This window comes from Vespa crabro, chromosome 9 (genome assembly GCF_910589235.1).
Source record: "Vespa crabro chromosome 9, iyVesCrab1.2, whole genome shotgun sequence".
NCBI classification, from domain to species: domain Eukaryota; kingdom Metazoa; phylum Arthropoda; class Insecta; order Hymenoptera; family Vespidae; genus Vespa; species Vespa crabro.
The window spans coordinates 6,407,501-6,425,000 of NC_060963.1; the positions used below are offsets into that span (position 1 = coordinate 6,407,501).

At 39.9% G+C, this 17,500-nt stretch overlaps 1 protein-coding gene across 2 annotated transcripts in view; it reads right to left on the minus strand.

The window, feature by feature from the left end:
• The window catches only part of LOC124426745, a 183,791-nt gene that overhangs the window by 106,114 nt on the left and 60,177 nt on the right, over positions 1-17,500 (minus strand). The window contains exon 1 of one of the 2 annotated variants that reach the window (XM_046968817.1): positions 4,081-4,308. The exons of the other annotated variant lie outside the window; for it this stretch is intronic. Within the exon in view, the coding sequence (XP_046824773.1) occupies positions 4,081-4,102 (22 nt within the window). The 5' untranslated portion in view covers positions 4,103-4,308. Of the gene's footprint in view, positions 1-4,080; positions 4,309-17,500 lie in introns of those variants that run through there. 2 annotated transcript variants of the gene reach the window in all.

The following is a 17,500-nucleotide window of genomic DNA, read 5'->3' on the forward strand; positions in this document are numbered from 1 at the left end:
TTCGCGATCTTCTCTTTTCTATCTCTCTCTCTCTTTCTTTCTCTCTCTCTCTCTCTCTCTCTCTCTCTCTCTCTTATATCTTTCTCTTTCTCTTTCGTTCCTCGCGAAGAGGCTAGCGCGTCAAAATGCGAAGCAACAAGAGATCTTCCACGACGGGGAGTCCTGCTACCGGAAATTTTCTTTCCTCTCTCTTTCTCTCTCTTTCATCTCTTTCTTACTTATCCTAAGTTTATCTCCTTTTCCTTTCGTTTTTTCCTAATATAAAAACTAGTTTTTCTTGTTAAAAACGCTACAACTTAATTTGAGCTTGATTGTATGATAAAATCGTTTGACACATGATATTAAGACAAGATTAACTTACTTTGAGATTAACCGACAGAAATAAATGAAGTTTTTGGACTTGACTTCGGGAAAGGGGAAAGGGCGGGGGGTTGTAAAATGAGAAAGGGAAAAATCGCGAAATCGACGGAAGTCACGAACCAGTTTTACCAACGCAAATGGGATGATCGCTCTCCAGTTTGCTCTACCACATCGCGGCTCGATCGCTAGAAATTTGTGGTTTCTCTTTATCGAATCGTTTCCATTCCATCGACACGTCTCTCGGTAGCAATAACACGAACCCATCGCTATCTACTATTTTATCCTTTTCCCTCTCTGTCTTTCTGTCTCTCTCTCTCTCTCTCTATTTCTCTCTCTTTCTCTCTCTCTTTCTTTTTCTTTTTCTCTCTCATCAGAAAGTGCATCGAGGAGACGAAGGTACGAGAGATTCCGGTCGATCTTTACTCCGAGTCTGTAGAGAGATTACTGTTTTATGCCACGATGAAACTATCTCTCTGAACTCTCTCTTTCTCTCTCTCTCTCTCTTTCTATCTATCTATCTATCTATCTCTCTCTCTCTCTCTCTTTTTCTCTCTATCTCCGAAGGTGCGGCCAAGCACGTTCGCGATAAAAGGAAAAACGATCAGGATGAGGAGTAAAAAAAGACGTAAAGATTTCCCTGAGGCTTCGTAAACTCGAGTTCCTTTACTCTCGTCTTAGCTTCGAGCTAGATCATTTTATTGGTCGCAGAAACGTAAAAATCAAGAGGTGAGACGACGAAGAGTTCCGCCGATGCTTTTGTGGCTGCCTTTCTTTATCGCGATAAGGTTTTGCCACTTTGTTTGCTATGATGAAGGCAATTTTTTCTCTTTCTCTTTCTCTCTCTCTCTCTTTCTTTCTCTTTTTCTACATTATATCATTATTATATCTATATCTATATATTTCACTGTTGGTACATATTACAATAATGAAATATCTACTATGTATTACTCTTTATAATATCTTGCTTTATTTTTAATTGCTTTGTAATATTTTATAATAAAGTCATAGAAAAAAAAAAAAATTATGTTTCCTTTCTCTCTTTCGTCTTTCTCTCTATATTATATATTTGATCAAATCAATAATATTTCATTGCTAGTGTTATCGACGTTTGTATTCACATATTATTATATTTATATTTCATTTAATGTTTTACTGTATTGTAATTTTATTACAGTACTCAGACAAAAAACATAAAAATAAATTTTCTCTCTCGCTCTCTCTCTCTCTCTCTCTCTCTCTTTGCCTTTTAACCATGGAGAAAAAAAAATTACTTAGAAAAGGAGATCGACTTGATGGAAAGATAATCATAGGTGGTATATCCTTGGGAAGGAGTCAAAGGCGAGGGAACAGCAGCGAGCACGTGGCGTGGGTGTACGCGCGCGCGCAAACACACGCGGGGATGGAGCGAAGAGAATGAACCAGCACGCGTTGTGGGCGGACCACGAGAAGAAGGTAGTGGAGGTTAAAGAGGCGGCGTTGGTAGGGAGAACAGCACGATAAAAGGAGAAGCACGAAGAGAAGCACGCCGAATCGACTTTCTCGTTAAATCCTCTTCCTCCACATTGTTTCTTCTCTTTTGTAATGTTGCAGAAAAAAAAAGAAAAAAGATAGAAAGAAAAAGAAGACTTCCCTTCTGTTTCTTTTCTTTTCGGATAATATACTTAGGTTAGATTCGATAATAGATCGCACGGTGGACCCCAATCACCCAATCACTTTCTCCGGTTGCCCTTTAGATAGTCGGATTTGCATAAGGTTGGCACCAGCCGCGTCTGATTGGCCGTAATTAGCGACGCGTGGCCCGCGCCCACGTTGGGTCACCGATGGAGTATTAAAGGAGACGAGAACGATGAAGAGGAAGACGAATGAATGCAAAAGAAAGAGATAGAAAGAGAGAGAGAGAGAGAGAGAGAGAGAGAGAGAGAGATAGAAAGAGAAAAAGAGAGGGAAAGAGAGGAATATCTATGATCAACGTGTAATCTATGCTACTTAGATATCTACGCACCTACGCGCCATTGAGACGCGCGTGCCGCTCTATGTTAAATTTCGTAAGATCATACAAAACGATCTATCCTCGCGTCTGGATTAAATCCATGAATCTATTAACCGCTTACCGATCGAAAATAACGATCGATCGTGAATGTTCCATCAGAGAACACGAATCTATACGTAAAGGTTTATGTAAATGACGATAACTAATAAACGTGACGGCTAGTAAACACAAATAAAAACATTTGAACGGTCCGACATTAACTATGTTGAACCTTAGTAAACGATATAAAGAAAGCATCTGATATAATCGAACTAACATGATCGTTTAAACCTTCTTACATCTTCAACCACACACGGTTCTATATACCAATCTGTATATATGTATGTATGTATGTATGTATGTATGTACATACGTACAATGTACGTGCACGTACGTAAGTACGTATGAGGAATCGTTTCTTAAGGATTAATGCGATTGGAAACTTTGACCTTGCCCTCCGATGCTCATTCCAATTTTCTAAGTCCCTATCTAGCGCGTGTAAAGATCCAAGATATAACGAGCGATAAAAGCTCTAGCGCTAAGCGCTCATAAGTTATTATTAACGACGGACGATCTAATATCGCGATTGAGACGATCGTCCGAAACGATCCTTCTACTTCTCTATCTGACTCTTTTTCTCTCTTTCTCTTTATCTTTCTCTCTTTCTCTTTCTCTTTTGCGTGTGCTCTTGCCCAAGGAAAATCACGTTCGTCGATAAAGAGTTAGTTTATTGCGTTCGTCCTGAAGACCATTCGCTGTCATCGGCACGATGACGATCATCGTGACCGTACGCGTAACGCGAGGCCCCGATAATACGTGTCCAAAGTGAAAAGCTTCCAAGAGCAGGCACGCACACCGCCTATCTTCTCAGAGTAGATATCTACGACGATTTACGAGCACTATTTCTCTTGGCCTTTTAAAACGTTCGTCAGTTTCTTGCTTCGATTCTCTTCGGCGATAAAACTTCTGATAACAATAAGATGACAAAGATTCATAATAATAACAATGACGATAGATACGAAATCGGACGCAATGAATATCGATCGGAAACTATTATCGACTAAATCGAGAAAGAAGAGAAAGAGAATTGAAATTTCGAATAGAAGAAAAAGATAAACGAACAGACAGACAGACAGACAGACAGACAGATAGATAGATAGATAGATAGATAGATAGATAGAAAGAGAGAGAGAGAGAGGATCGTACTAACATGAGAGTTATATTAACGGGTTCCGGATAGGAATATTTTCGCGTCATCTGTTCGATGCCGATCATAAATCCTGACCGTCGACGATGGAAAGATTTGCGCGTTACGCGGAACTTATTAAAATCGCGAATATCGAATTGTCTGCTCGTCTATCTGTCTCTCTCTCTCTCTCTCTCTCTCTCTCTCTCTCTCTCTCTCTCTCTCTCTCTCTCTCTTTCTCTCTATCATATAAATTATCTTGAATATGTCCATTCCATTATCCCCTTAATGAACAAAATCGTTCTATCCAACGTGAATAAGAAAAAAAGAAAGAAGAAAAAGAAAAAAGAAAAGAAAAAGAAAGAGGCAGAAAGAGAGAAAGAAAGGAAGAGAAAGAGACAAGCGGAAAAGAGCGTCGATCTCTGAACACAAGTTCGCACTGAATCTCCTCCACACGAACGAGCACAGTGTTCACTTGGTAGACGCCGCGCGCACGCGTACTTACTCACTCCTTGTGTAGACGGCATCACAGTGGCGACAGTAGGGGTATATCACCGGAGATACACTGCATGGCACGACGGATCTCGAACTGTGTCAAGGTTCCTATGAAGAGGCTTAGTCGATCTCTCTCTCTCTCTCTCTCTCTCTCTCTCTCTCTTTCTCTCTCTTTTTAGACTCTGAAGAAAAAATTAGCTTTTTCCAAAAAAATTAAACTCGCCTCAAATCTCACTCTCTCTCTCTCTCTTTCTCTTACTTTCTACTCTCTTATTCTCCCTTATTCTCTCTTTTTCTCATTCTTTCACACTCTCAGAGACGAGTCGATGCTCGCAAGTGATCTCGAGTTCAGCCGCGAAGTAGAGTCGATCTCGGGACACTAGGTGCGCGCTTGGTAGGGGTCCGCTTAGGATCTTGAGAATGGAGTTGGAAGGGGATAAGGTCGAAGGTCAGGGCTATACGGTCTGACCCATGACCTCTGACCCTCTCGATCCCTCCGACTCGACCCGCCAGAACCCGCTCTCCCTCCACTCCTCGTTTCTCTTCTATCGCTCATGCACTTAAGTCGTTCTTTCTTTATCTTTTTCTCTCTCTCTCTCTCTCTTTCCTTATTTCTCGCTTTCTTTCTTTCTTTCTTTCTTTCTTCCTTTCCTTTCCTTCCATTTTTCTACCAGCGTCCTTTTTCCTCTCACAAATGTCAGTCGTCTCACTAGCCATAAGATACGACGAGCTTCCATACTCGTATCTCCGTTTCTCTCTCTCTCTCTCTCTCTCTCTCTCTCTCTCTCTCTCTCTCTCTCTCTCTCTCTCTCTCACTCACTCACTCACTCACATACACACACAGACAGAGACACACATATGCACACACGCGCAAAATGCAAACGCACGCTCTTTTGAAATATTCATCTTCTATTCTCGCAAAAGAACGCTCACGACCCTCTTCTCTCTTGTTCTCTGCTTTATACGACATTCCTTCTAGATATGTTTTGCTACGACGTAATCGTAAATCCGTGAAATTCGATGAAAATTTAAGTAGTTTTATGCACGACGAAGGTTATCGGTTCGTAGGTCAAGCATAGATTTATCAATAATTCTGATGAATTCATTCCGGTTGCGAGTCGAAACCACGATAAGAGTCATAATTAAGATAATAACGTAAGAGACCGATCAAGTCTCGGACTAATTACTGTCTCTGATTATTAATATTATTGTTATTGCTATCGTCGTAATATATATATATATATATATATATATATATATATATATATATATCGTATATCTATGTACGTAAGTAAGTACATAGATTTAAAGAGCTCATTTTATCTATACGTGCATGCAATACACATTTTACTTTAACAACAGTGTTAATAAAGTCAAGTTCACGAAATTCATTTCCAGGAAATAGATAAATTTTTAATCGAATTCAACGAAATTTACATTACACTCGACTTCGATCAATACGTGACAAACATCATAAATATATATTTCTTCTTTTTTTTTACAGGTAGGAAGTTCGTTTGAAATAAAATTCAATCAATAATTATTATTTCTTTTCGTCATCGTCGTCGTCGTCGTCATCATCGTCGTCTTAATCTTGAGGATAATTAAACCAAAGGCAGTACAATAAAGAAAGATGTTATCTTTATCACTGATAGAATGAAACTTTGTAATCGCGGTACAATTAATTTCCCCGATGTATAGTGTTCACCTTATTAAATGAAGTAATTAATTCTCGTTAATGGGAGCACCATCTGTTTTTTATTTTTATTTCTTCTTTTTTTTGGTTCATTCTTTCTTTTTTTTTTCTTTCTTTCTTTCTTAAAACGAACGACGACGAACATGTGTTCGAGGAAGAAGGCGATATTTTTGCAACGATCCGACGAGCGAGATCATGGCCGTGTCGAGCTAACTAAAGTAACAGAAGAGCATGCTTCTGTGTTGGTGAGAATGCTCGTAGAGTGCTTCGCGAGCGTATACATGAAAGTGAGCCACTTAATATGAATGTGTGCGGAAGACCCGCGATTGGACCTCTGAACTATGACCTGCGCGCATCGGGACCATCGCGTCGAGCAATGGCCGGTTGCTACGAACCGTTTGAAAAATTTTACGCTCTACTCGCGAACGTAACCAATTACATACAGAGCGAACTACCTATTACCTCTTTTCTTTCTATACTTCCGTCATTTTTTCCTCCTTTCTTCTTTATCCTTTTCCTTTTTCGCTTGCCTTTTTTTTCTTTCTTTTATTTTCTTTTTTTTTTCCTTTCATTTTTTTTCTTTTCTTCTTCGAGTACTTATCACCTCTCCTTCTTTTCACTTTACCTTTGCCTTATTACATCTTGTTATTCTCGTTTTGAAGGTCGATTTAAATCGCGACATCGCACGATTTGTTTTGACTACGTGACAGGTCAAGTTTCTTGTGTGCGATTCATCACAATTAGCTATTGTTGAATATGTTAACGAGATACGAGGTAATATTATAGGAACTTACGATAAGACATTTAATGTAAGCTTCAATAATCTTACATTCTATATTAATATTACATTCAATATTCTTGCATTCTATATTAATAGCGTATAAAGTTTTGATAAAGGTCAATGCGGTTCAAAAATCTGTTCTTCAAACGTTCGCATGTAATTTGCGATTTATCTCGCTTACGTTTCTTTGTTCCCTTGTCTCTAAAAACGAGATATCAAAACAATGAAAAATAAAGAACAACGTCACAACATCGTTACGATCATTTTTTACGATTAAAATAACAATGTCGAATTCATTTAAGATAATTTATTATTGTTCGTTCGTTCGAACGAAAAGTTCAGGAGAAAGTGATTCGAGTCAGCGAAGAATCGGCCATAACATAAAAAACTTTATGCATAAAGGAAAACATTAAAAGATCTAATTTACGTTATTTCGAATGATATGACGGAAAGAGTAAATGAAAAAACACTGAACTCCAAGAAGATCCAAGAGATATTCGGTAAATTTTAGATCCTTAGTCCTACAGAAGCTACAACGCAAATGCCTCGTAAATCCGTGTGGCGAGGCATTCGCTTACAGTCGAGTTAATAACTCTCCATAAATATCAGAGAAAGGAAGGTCGGTCAAAGAGAAAAAGTATAAACAAACTTACACTGTCTCTCTCTCTCTCTCTCTCTCTCTCTTTCTCTCTCTTTCTTTCACTCTCACGGTAAGGAACGATGCACGCACCGTCTAGACTCCCCGTGATTTTGTCTCAAGAGAGAGAGAGAGAGAGAGAGAGAGAGAGAGAGAGAGAGAGAGAAAGAAAAAAGACGGAGAGGAAGCGATAAGGCAAAGAAATATTTCGATAAACGGCCGAGACATCGATATTTATCGCACGCTCGATCGACCGTAAGAGTTTTAAGCGTAGAGTCAAGTGACGTTAATCATACGCGTGCCTATGCCCGCGCGAGTGCACCGACTCTACGAATTGATGATTCCTAATTAAGGTACCGCGGTGCAATTAAGGAGACGCGCTCCTTTAATTGCAGCTATCAATAAAAAGGTAGAGAGGTAGAGTAAAGGAGTAAGATAGTCCTGTAGAGGGGCCGAGGGAGACAGAGACCGAGACCGAAGCACGGGTGTCGCCCGATAAATGTTTTCGTGCTACCGTATGTAATAAGCTAAGCTATATGTGTGTGCCAGCGAGAGTAACCAGACCGTTCCCGCTCCCTAACTCGAAATCTCCCATCGTTTTCTTCGTCCCTTCTTCGTGATCATTCGCCGCTCGTCCGGAATTTCTCAATTCGATTTCCGTCCGGTCGCTCATTAATTGCAACCAGTTCCTTAACCGGCGAAACCGAATAACCAACCCCGCACTCTTCTTCCTTTCCCCCTCTTTCTCTCTTTCTCTTTCTCTCTCTCTCTCTCTCTCTCTCTCTCTCTCTCTCTCTCTCTTTTCCCTCTTTGATTCTCTGTCTCTTTCAAGTCGCACCTACTTAATTGGATCGCGTACCAGGGCTTCGAACGTTTTTCGAAATACCACATTCAATTCGTATGATCCTGTTATTCCTCGTATGGTTTTTACCTAACTCTTTTCATCTTCCTACTTTAATTCACTTTATATTATTTTTACTTTATTCCCTTGCAAAATATTATAAATCCCCCCTCCTATCCCACCTCATCCCATTCCTCCTGCATATTTATACGATCGATATAATTTAATCGAATCCGCGAATTTTAATATCCGAGGATATACAAAAAAAAAAGACAAGAAAAAAAAAAGAAAAAATATAAAATTATCTCCTGTACGATCGTCGTTTGATAAATATCATTTTCAACTAAATAAGAACGAAATTGATGGATCGATCGAGGGATAATCACTCTCTCTCTCTCGTTGTGTCCTTCGATGCGGAATCGAAAATCGAATTAAACGAGATCGAATCAGTTCTAAAACGCGAATTTCGCGAAGTCGGTGAGGATTCTGGAAAAAGAATCGGTCCAGTAGTATAGGTAAGGTATATAAGGTCGGCTTCTTTTTTGACGAAAGAAGTCCAAGAGAGAGAGAGAGAGAGAGAGAGAGAGAGACTCCCCGGTCGAAATCTGGTTTCCTATGGTGGAAGGAATAAATTCCATTGGCGACAAAAGGAGAACGCCCTTATGCCGAAGCTAATAGCGTCCCTACCGGTCTTCGTTCGGGTGTACCCGAAGAGAAGAGAGACGAGAGACGCACGCACACCGAAAACTTTATTCCCTTCTCTTCTCCTCACTCCTGTTGTCCGAAGAAGAGGAAATAACGACCAAGAGAAAGAAAGAAAGTGAGAGAGAGAGAGAGAGAGAGAGAGAGAAAGAAAAAAAGAACGAAAGGAAGGAAGGAAGGAAGAGAGAGATGGCGACGTCGTTTGCGAAAGAACCACTCCCTCCCCCACATCTCTCCTTCTTACTCTCGCGTGGCCTTCAATCTGTCAGAGGGCGAAGCTTACGCAGGTGGTACCATCTCGTCGTCGTTGAAACAGAGAAAGAAAGAAAGAAAGAAAGGGATAGAGAAACAGAAAAAGAAAGAGAGAGAGAGAGAAGAGAGAACTCTCGAGTAGTATACTTCTGGAGGATGTAAATGAAAAATGTAAATTGGCGTCGACTGAGTCGATTCCCTCAGTCCTACGGTTTCAACATTTCGGTCCTTTGCGTAGAAAGAGAGAGTGAAAAAGAATTAAAGTGAGAGTAAGAAAGAAAGAAAGAAAGAGAGAGAGATAAAGAGAGAGAGAGAGAGATTCAGAGTACCGGCGGAAAAAGATCTAAAACGTTTACGCCGACCGCGGAGTTGGACGCGAAGAGAAGAAGCAGAAAAGGAGAGTGAAGGAGGAACGGAGAGGGAAGAAGAAGAAAAAGGGAAGGGAAGGGGTTGAGATGCTGTAGGAGCCTTTCGCTAGACTGAAGAGACAATGCCATTGTTTTTAGACTTCAAAGAGACCTGACCGCTCGCGAACTGAGCCTTTGCTCTTGCCGTCGCTCCTAAATTCTTCTACGTCAACCAAGCAAACCCAGTCCCCGTAATCGCGAATTCCTCTTCTCCTCTCTTCCTTCCTTCCTTCCGTTCGTCTGTCCGTCCGTACGTCCATCCGTCCGTTAGTCCATTGGTCCGTCCTTCCTTCCTTTCTTCCTTCCTTCTTTCTTTCTACCCTCTGCATTATGTACGAACTCTTAACCCTTGACGAGGAGGTTTTGCAAATAATTTAGACCGTTTGACTTTACTTTCGATCGAACGTCTATCGAATAAAAAAAATAAATAAATAAATAAAAAATAAACAATAAAAAAAGTAAGAGAAAAAGAAGAAAAAGAAGAAGAAGAAAAAGAGGAATAGAAGATGATCGGTGAAAAGGGGCGGCTCCAGGGGGAGAGGGGGACGGTGGATTCAACACGTGACTAGAACTTCCAGGAGCCGGCGGGCAAGCACGGTAATTGCCGCGCTTGGTCGGCCCTTCGCTCCAATAAGCTCCACCATATGCTTTGAAGCGACCTCAGTATATATATATATATATATATATATATATATATATATATGTATGTATGTATATGTGTGTGTGTTTGTGTGTAGATAGGTATGTATATATATATGTATCTACATATATTTTACGTAGAAGAGATCGGCTTACCTGTTTACCTTTGGGGAAGAGTGGGGGATAGGGGTAGAGTATCGTCAAGGGAGAGGGGAAGAATGGAAAGAAAAGGAGTAGACGCGGATCGTTTGGAAGGCGAGAGAGGGTAAAAGTACGCCGCGTAGGAGCTCCTCGCACGTATGTAAATGCGTATTGTCTTACTACGCCGATAAAAAGACCTCCGCCGTGCCGGCTGCATTACCGTGGTCAGCAGTATATTAGCCCTTTGATTTATGCCGGATCGCCATATAAGTTCTACAATGTCCCGTCGTGCGGCTCATACGCGCGTATAGTATACATACGTGGTGCCTCCTCTTAGATACTACTCCTGGGCCCAGCTGGACGAATCCAAAAGAGAGACAAAGAGAAAAAGAGAGAGAGAGAAAGAGAGAAAAATATCGTTTTAGGTGTGCACAAGTAAAATAAGAGATAAAAGAAAAGAAAAAAAAAAAGAGAAAGAAAAAGAAACGTCTTTCGATTGAGTCGACATTCTAAAAATGATTATTTCGAATTCCTAATATTAAGATTTTTAAATTATTGTTTTTATCATCTTCAAATGTTCGAAATTGACTTTGGTTTTACAAAACATAAAAAGTAAAGAGTCAAACGGTTTGTTACACATCGATCGATCGATCGATCGATCGATCGTTTGTTCGTTCGTTGTTCTCTTAACACACGGTGGATCATCTTAATGAGTGATTAATAGCGACTCTTACGTCAAGTTTAGATGATCGCCAGATCGCTACGAGGAGGCATGATACCAAGAAAGATCGTTGCTACCGCTTTCACGATGATCATTAATTTCAAGCAAAATAAGTCGTAGACTTGGCTATCCGCCATTCGTAGTTCTTAATGACGTTTTGTTAATGAAGATGAAAAGCGTCTTCTCACCAACATTAAATCCATCTACCCCTACTTCAGGATCCTTTGCGAATAATAATCATCTTCGATACTTTGTACCTTCAATACTGGTTCTATACTCGATGAGATTTCTCTCGGCGAATGCACGTTTGAATATTATCTAACGTCTAAAAACGTTACTATTACGTTTTATCTTTGAAAACGGTTCTCGTTTCCCATTACCACATGCAACAGGTTTACCATACCTTATTTCCATCTTATACACATTCTTAATTTGAAAAAGATCGTAAACAAGATCATTAAACAATGCCAATGATCGGAACACGTTCGAATAAATTTGCATGTTCCAAGGAATATCATTCGATCCCGATCGTGTAATTAATAAATTTGTCTCCTTGAGTTTGCATTATTCATAGGATCCTTCTTATCCTCCGATTTTCCACATAGGAAGAAACTATTCGAGAATATATCAAAAATTTCTCGGCAACTGGCTGGACTTTCGATCTTTCCCCTTCTCTCTTTCTCTCTCTCTACCTCTTTCTCTTTCTCACACACGTATACGCATACTCTTTCCCGGCGGATTTCGATCGATGGCAGAAAGGTTGCTGAATTATTTGAAGAGTCCGCTAGTTGGGTGAGTCCGAGACCTGTCCTTTTTCATTCCAGAATCCTCAACAGGATCCGAGAGAAAAAAGGGGACTGAGTATTGCGGTTTGTGCAACGTCCAAAGTTACACTGGCGGACCGGTCGTCGTCGTCGTCGTCGTCGTCGTCGTCGTCGTCGTCGTCGTTGTTGTTGTCTTTCACGACCGGTAGCCTCCTGGGGACCTCGTTATCGGTACGATGTTGATATATGGCGTGCATTGCTCCTCCATCCACGCCCTGCACGCTCCCTCTCTTTCTCTCTCTCTCTCTCTCTACTGGCTGTTTTTTTTGTTCATGGCTCGCATCGGTCCTTGTTACACAAGCTAACGCCGTAGCTGCTGCTACTCTTCTCTTCGAGTCCGAACGGATATTCAGGCCCATTGTTCGGACCGCCCTCTGTGGTGAAGCACCGACACCGACCGCTTTCGTTCCTTCGTTCGTTCATACGATACTGTCTTATTATAAGGCGGCAATATCGAGGTTCCCTTGTCTCACATTTGTAAAGACACACGCCATCGTCTTACACTAAAAGCATCCTCTCTAACCACCCTTTTTATTTCATCTAAGCAACAAGAGAAGCTCTTATAATATGGTTTTAAATTTTTCGAGAAACGAAAGGTTTCAGATGATCAATATGTTTCATTTATATTTATAGATTTTTTCAATGGTCAAATAAAATCATTTCTACGATAGATTATAATTTTTTTACACTCCTCTTCTTAGATCTTTTCAATAATGAAATAAAATCGTTATTACATATAATAAATTTTCCCAAATCATAAACTGATAATATTTACAATCATTTAATTAATTAATTAATTTATTTATTTATTTTCTTTTTTTTTCTAAATCGTCTTTACCTTATGTAAACATCTGAGGAATAATAAAGAACAACGAAGAGATAAAAATGAACGACAATAAGCTAAGTCTGTTGTTACTGGCTGACAATGATTTGCTCGGCTCGCGATCACGTCACGGACAAAAAGTTGGTGTTGGTTTAACCGGCTCGCGGGTTATGATGAGAAATGTAATTTAAATTATTCACGCTTTTTGCCCTTCTGCCTGGCCTTTTTTCTGACATAACAATCACGAGGAGGATGAGCGTTAGACGACGTTCGGGCAAACTGTTTTCCCCTCATCCCAACCTCCTATCTATTCTCATTCTCTCTCTGTCTCTCTCCCTCTCTCTTTCTCTCTCTTTTTCTTTTCATTTTATACTATCTTCCTCGTTCTCGTTGAGACTCATCGTTCACATGGGAACGAAAAAAAAAGGGAAAGGGTAGAAAAAGAGAAAAAAAGGAAAAAAGGAATAGAGAGAGAGAGAGAGAGAGAGAGAGAGAGAGAAACTCTGTGAAAAACAAAACGACGAGTATCACGAAAGAGGCCGACGCCGTTTGCTTCTGGAGAAAGTGAATACGCTGTGGAAGGTCTCTCGGTGGAGGGAGGCAGACAGAGGCAGACCGTCCTCTTCGTGAATGAAATTGTAACCTGCCGCGACCACTACGATAATGTCCTCTTACGCAACGGCGCACGATCTTCCTGTCTACGGGTCTATGACATCGAGAAGAGCAGAGAGAAAACGACTAACGAAAATTACTCCCCTTTCGAATTATTTACCGACATTATCTATCGTATTTTGTTGTTTTTTTCTATCTTTTTTTTTTATTTTTTCTTTTTTTTGCATCTTTCACCTTTAAGATTTAAGATTTGTTCATTGGTATTATCATAATGTCGACGTGGGTATCAAAATACCTATAGTGTTTACAAATAGATACGTCTATAGATAGACAAATGTCGATATTGGTATCAGAAACGTCGATATAAATCTAACAAAATATTATTATCGCTCGTCGAACGATAATAATACCTTATCAATTAATATGATCCTCCAAAGGATTGCGTCCTTGACGAATAATAATTTTTATTCGGATTTTCGAGAACTAACTAAACCTGTTCTCTTGATTGCAAGGAATATATCCAAGGATTCTCTTTTTGCGTTCATATAACTACAGGATCCTCTCTCGTCCTTTATCCCTCTCTCTCTCTCTCTCTCTCTCTCTCTCTCTCTCTCCCTCTTCCACCCTGGAGTAATGGAACTTAATGCAACGTGGAAAAGCTCGTGAATGAGTTGCGTGACACGTAGGAGGTTTGCAAGGCCTCCATGCGAAGATCCGCGTAACTCCTGTGCGTCTTGGTATAAGAAACCTGGACTTCCTGTCCGCGCTCACATGTCCGACTCCCAACCATTATAGCATCATCTACTACCGGTCGACGTTGTGGGAGAGTAAGCATCGCTCATACGTCACGTTATGCGACCACGTTCAAACTAAGGTGCCAACCTAACTTCTCTACGTTCAATCTCATCTCTATTTTTTCTATGAATTTTTCTTCCAATCATTTTCATTTCATTCATAATATACAATTGGTCTTTCGTTCAATTTTTATGACATTCAATTTAACTTGATACATTTCAATCTCTTAACGACGACAACGAATAAAATATTTCATTATATTTATTTAAATCGAATTCTATCATACATAGTATACGATTGAATTAATCGTTTAATCATTGTAATAGTTCAAATGGGATATAACTTTATTGTTTACACGTTATCATTGAAAAATTAATTGAAACTATAAGTCGGACAATGATTATTCCGCAAAGTTATAATTTTAAAACGTCTTATCTTATTGTATAAATAAAAAACGATGAGAACTATAATCTTTAATGGTTTCATCCAATTTGTGATAAAAATTAATGATTTAATCGTGTTGGATAATGAACATTGGTATTAGTAAAAAAATTTCATCGTTCGTTACGATTGATAATGAAATACTTCAATTGTAATTGTATATTGACAAAACGGTTCCCCTCCTTCTTTTCACGAATTTAATAAACGTCTTCAATCGCAAAACTCGATCGTGCATAGATGCTATTAAAATTTGTACGATTCGTTAATTGGATAAACTCGTCTCGATTTCTTCGAGAGTTAAATCGATAAACACGAAAGAATTGTATCTCCCCGATGATCTCACTTCAACGATCAACGACAATTGACTTAATAAGCGTACTTCTCACGAAATCTTTCGATACGATTATTATACAGAAGCGTGCAAATTTTGTTCGTTATCTCTCGTTGGAAAAGGAAGAAGAGAAAAAAACAAAAAAAAAAAAAACAAAAAAAAAGGAAAAGAAAATAATTAAAAACTTCAAGGCATATCGATAACCTCGCGCTCGATATCAAAGATAACAATTCATTGTCCTTCCCATGTTCCTTTCTCGGCATCGTAAAATCACTCACAAGGGGCAATTCGTTACGATCGGTGAAACACGACACGAACGCAAAACGGATCTGTCTTTAATCGTACGATGGCCGAACGTCGTTGCTAACAAATTGAACCACACTGTTCGACGGACTTTCGTGGAATCGTATCGTGATCGACGATCGATGCATAGGTAGGTATTACGAGTGCCGGTTACGTTTACGATCCACATGCGTCACGATTATGTCCAACGCGGTGACACTTTGAGCTACAAATTTTATTTTACGATATGTTGACTTGCTGTACAAGAGAAGTACGAGCCCCGTGTACTTACATACATACCTACATACATACGTTCTTACGAGACCGATTCGAGATAGATTTATTACGTCCACGCGTTCTACTCGCTTATACCACCTACCATGCGGCTTTCCCATACTACATACCTACACCTAACTATCCTTCCATTCTATGTTTCTTCCACGGAAGAAAAAAATTTTATCTTCCAGAATTACGGACGTTATGTTACGGGACGTTGCGATTTCACAGGAAAAAAAAAAAAAATATATATATATATATATATATATATATATATACATGTATTTGATAGGTATATGTATATATATTATATATATGGTATGGTATATATGGTGCGTGCTTTGAGACTTTAGAAAACGCTTACTTATACGAGTCAACGAAAAGCGATCTATCAAATGTACAAGTTCGTAACGCAAGCTTGAAATAATAAAAATAAAACAGAAGCGAGAGAATGAGGAGCATTTATCGTAGGTTAATTAAATTAATTTCAAGCGCGAATAAAAACGCGTCCACGAAACGATATCTATCTATCCCTCTGTCTTATTTCCATGTCATTGAAATTCGCACGACGATCTCGCGCGATAGAAACGAACGTGCATGCACGCGAGCCATACTACGGTCACTCCATCTCTAGCCTTGTCTCTCCCTCCCCTGTCCTTTTTAAATCGAAAAGAACCAGCGGGACGTAACTTAATGAAGGAGCTATAGAGAAAGAGAGAGAGAGAGAGAGAGAGAGAGAGAGAAAGAGAGAGAGAGAGAAAAGATATGTCATTAATAAGACAACGAGACACCGATAGGTATAAAAGATCTATAGAGTGGGGGTAAGGCCCACGCGTACCAGGACCGTCTTTAGCAACGTTCAGACCTCTCTTTTTTCTTTTTCTTTTTTTCTTTCTTCTTTTTCTTTTTTTCTTCTTCGTTCGACCGTACGACACGACACGGTTAAATGCGTGCAACACGTCCGCACGATCGATCGTTACTTTCAATCAAGCCGACCTTTCTCCCTCCCTTCCCCTCTCTTCCTTTTCGTCCTCCTCCTCTTCCTCTTACCCGATAAACGCTCACGTACTACGTACGACGCGAGAACGCTCGCGCAGGAGATTCGACCTGAATGCGTGATATCGATTTTATTTATCGATCTGACCCGGTCCGCCCGCCTTCGCTGACGTCATCATCCTAGACACGCAGTGCCCACGCGCGAATCGATCGATTATTCCCTCTAGAATAGTATCCATACGTACGAGTTTGTCCGTTGTCGTTAATTGCCACCATGAGACAGAGTCGAACGATCGGTAGCTCCCGTTAATTGCTACCGTTTGCGATAGGATACACAGCCGTCGCGTTTTGTTTCTTCGATCTACACGACGACGACGACGACGACAACGACAACGACGGGGTAGGGTGTGGATGAGGGAAGGGGGACGTTTCGTTTCATATTATCTCTAAAGTCATGAGGCGATTTTCAACGATACAAAACTCGATCTGGTCTGGTCTAGATACTGAAGTACATGGACACCGAGATTTTTCAATACTGTTCTTATCTTTTTTGTTTCTCTATCTTTTCCTATTTCTTTCTTTTTTTTTCTATTCTGATCGATCTTATTGGAATTCGAAAAATAAGGTTACGTTCGTGTAAGGGGGGAATAAAAACGAGATCAAACCGATAAAGATATTTTATTTATCTGATAACGTACGATAACAACACGTTATATTATTTACATTATCAGATACGTAAACGGCGGCTTTAGTCAAGTGAAGTTATACTTTGCCCGTGATCTCATTTCAACATTCCGCATGACCAACGAAGGATGCAACGATTACTTGCGAATTCCGCGATAGAGAGAGAATTTGAAATACCAACTACTCGCCACTCGTCGTCGCCATCGCACACGATCGTCGGTACGAGCTAAGAAAGAATATCCCCATAGATGTGCTCCTTCGATCGTACACAAACGAATAAAAATCTCATAACGTCTATCCAGTTACTTCCTTCTTCTCTACGTTCCTTTTCACAAGACGAGCAATAAATATCGTTGAACCTATCGATCGCTACGCCGGTCTTTTCCGTTCGACAGACGCACACGACGTTTCCTATGATACCTGAATCAGCAAGTCGGTGTGAGCGATTTAAAGAGAAAAAGGGAGAGAGAAAGAGAGACAGAGAAAGACAGAGAGAGAGAGAGAGAGAGAGAGAGGGAGGGAGAGAAGAAAGAAAAGGATAAAAAAACG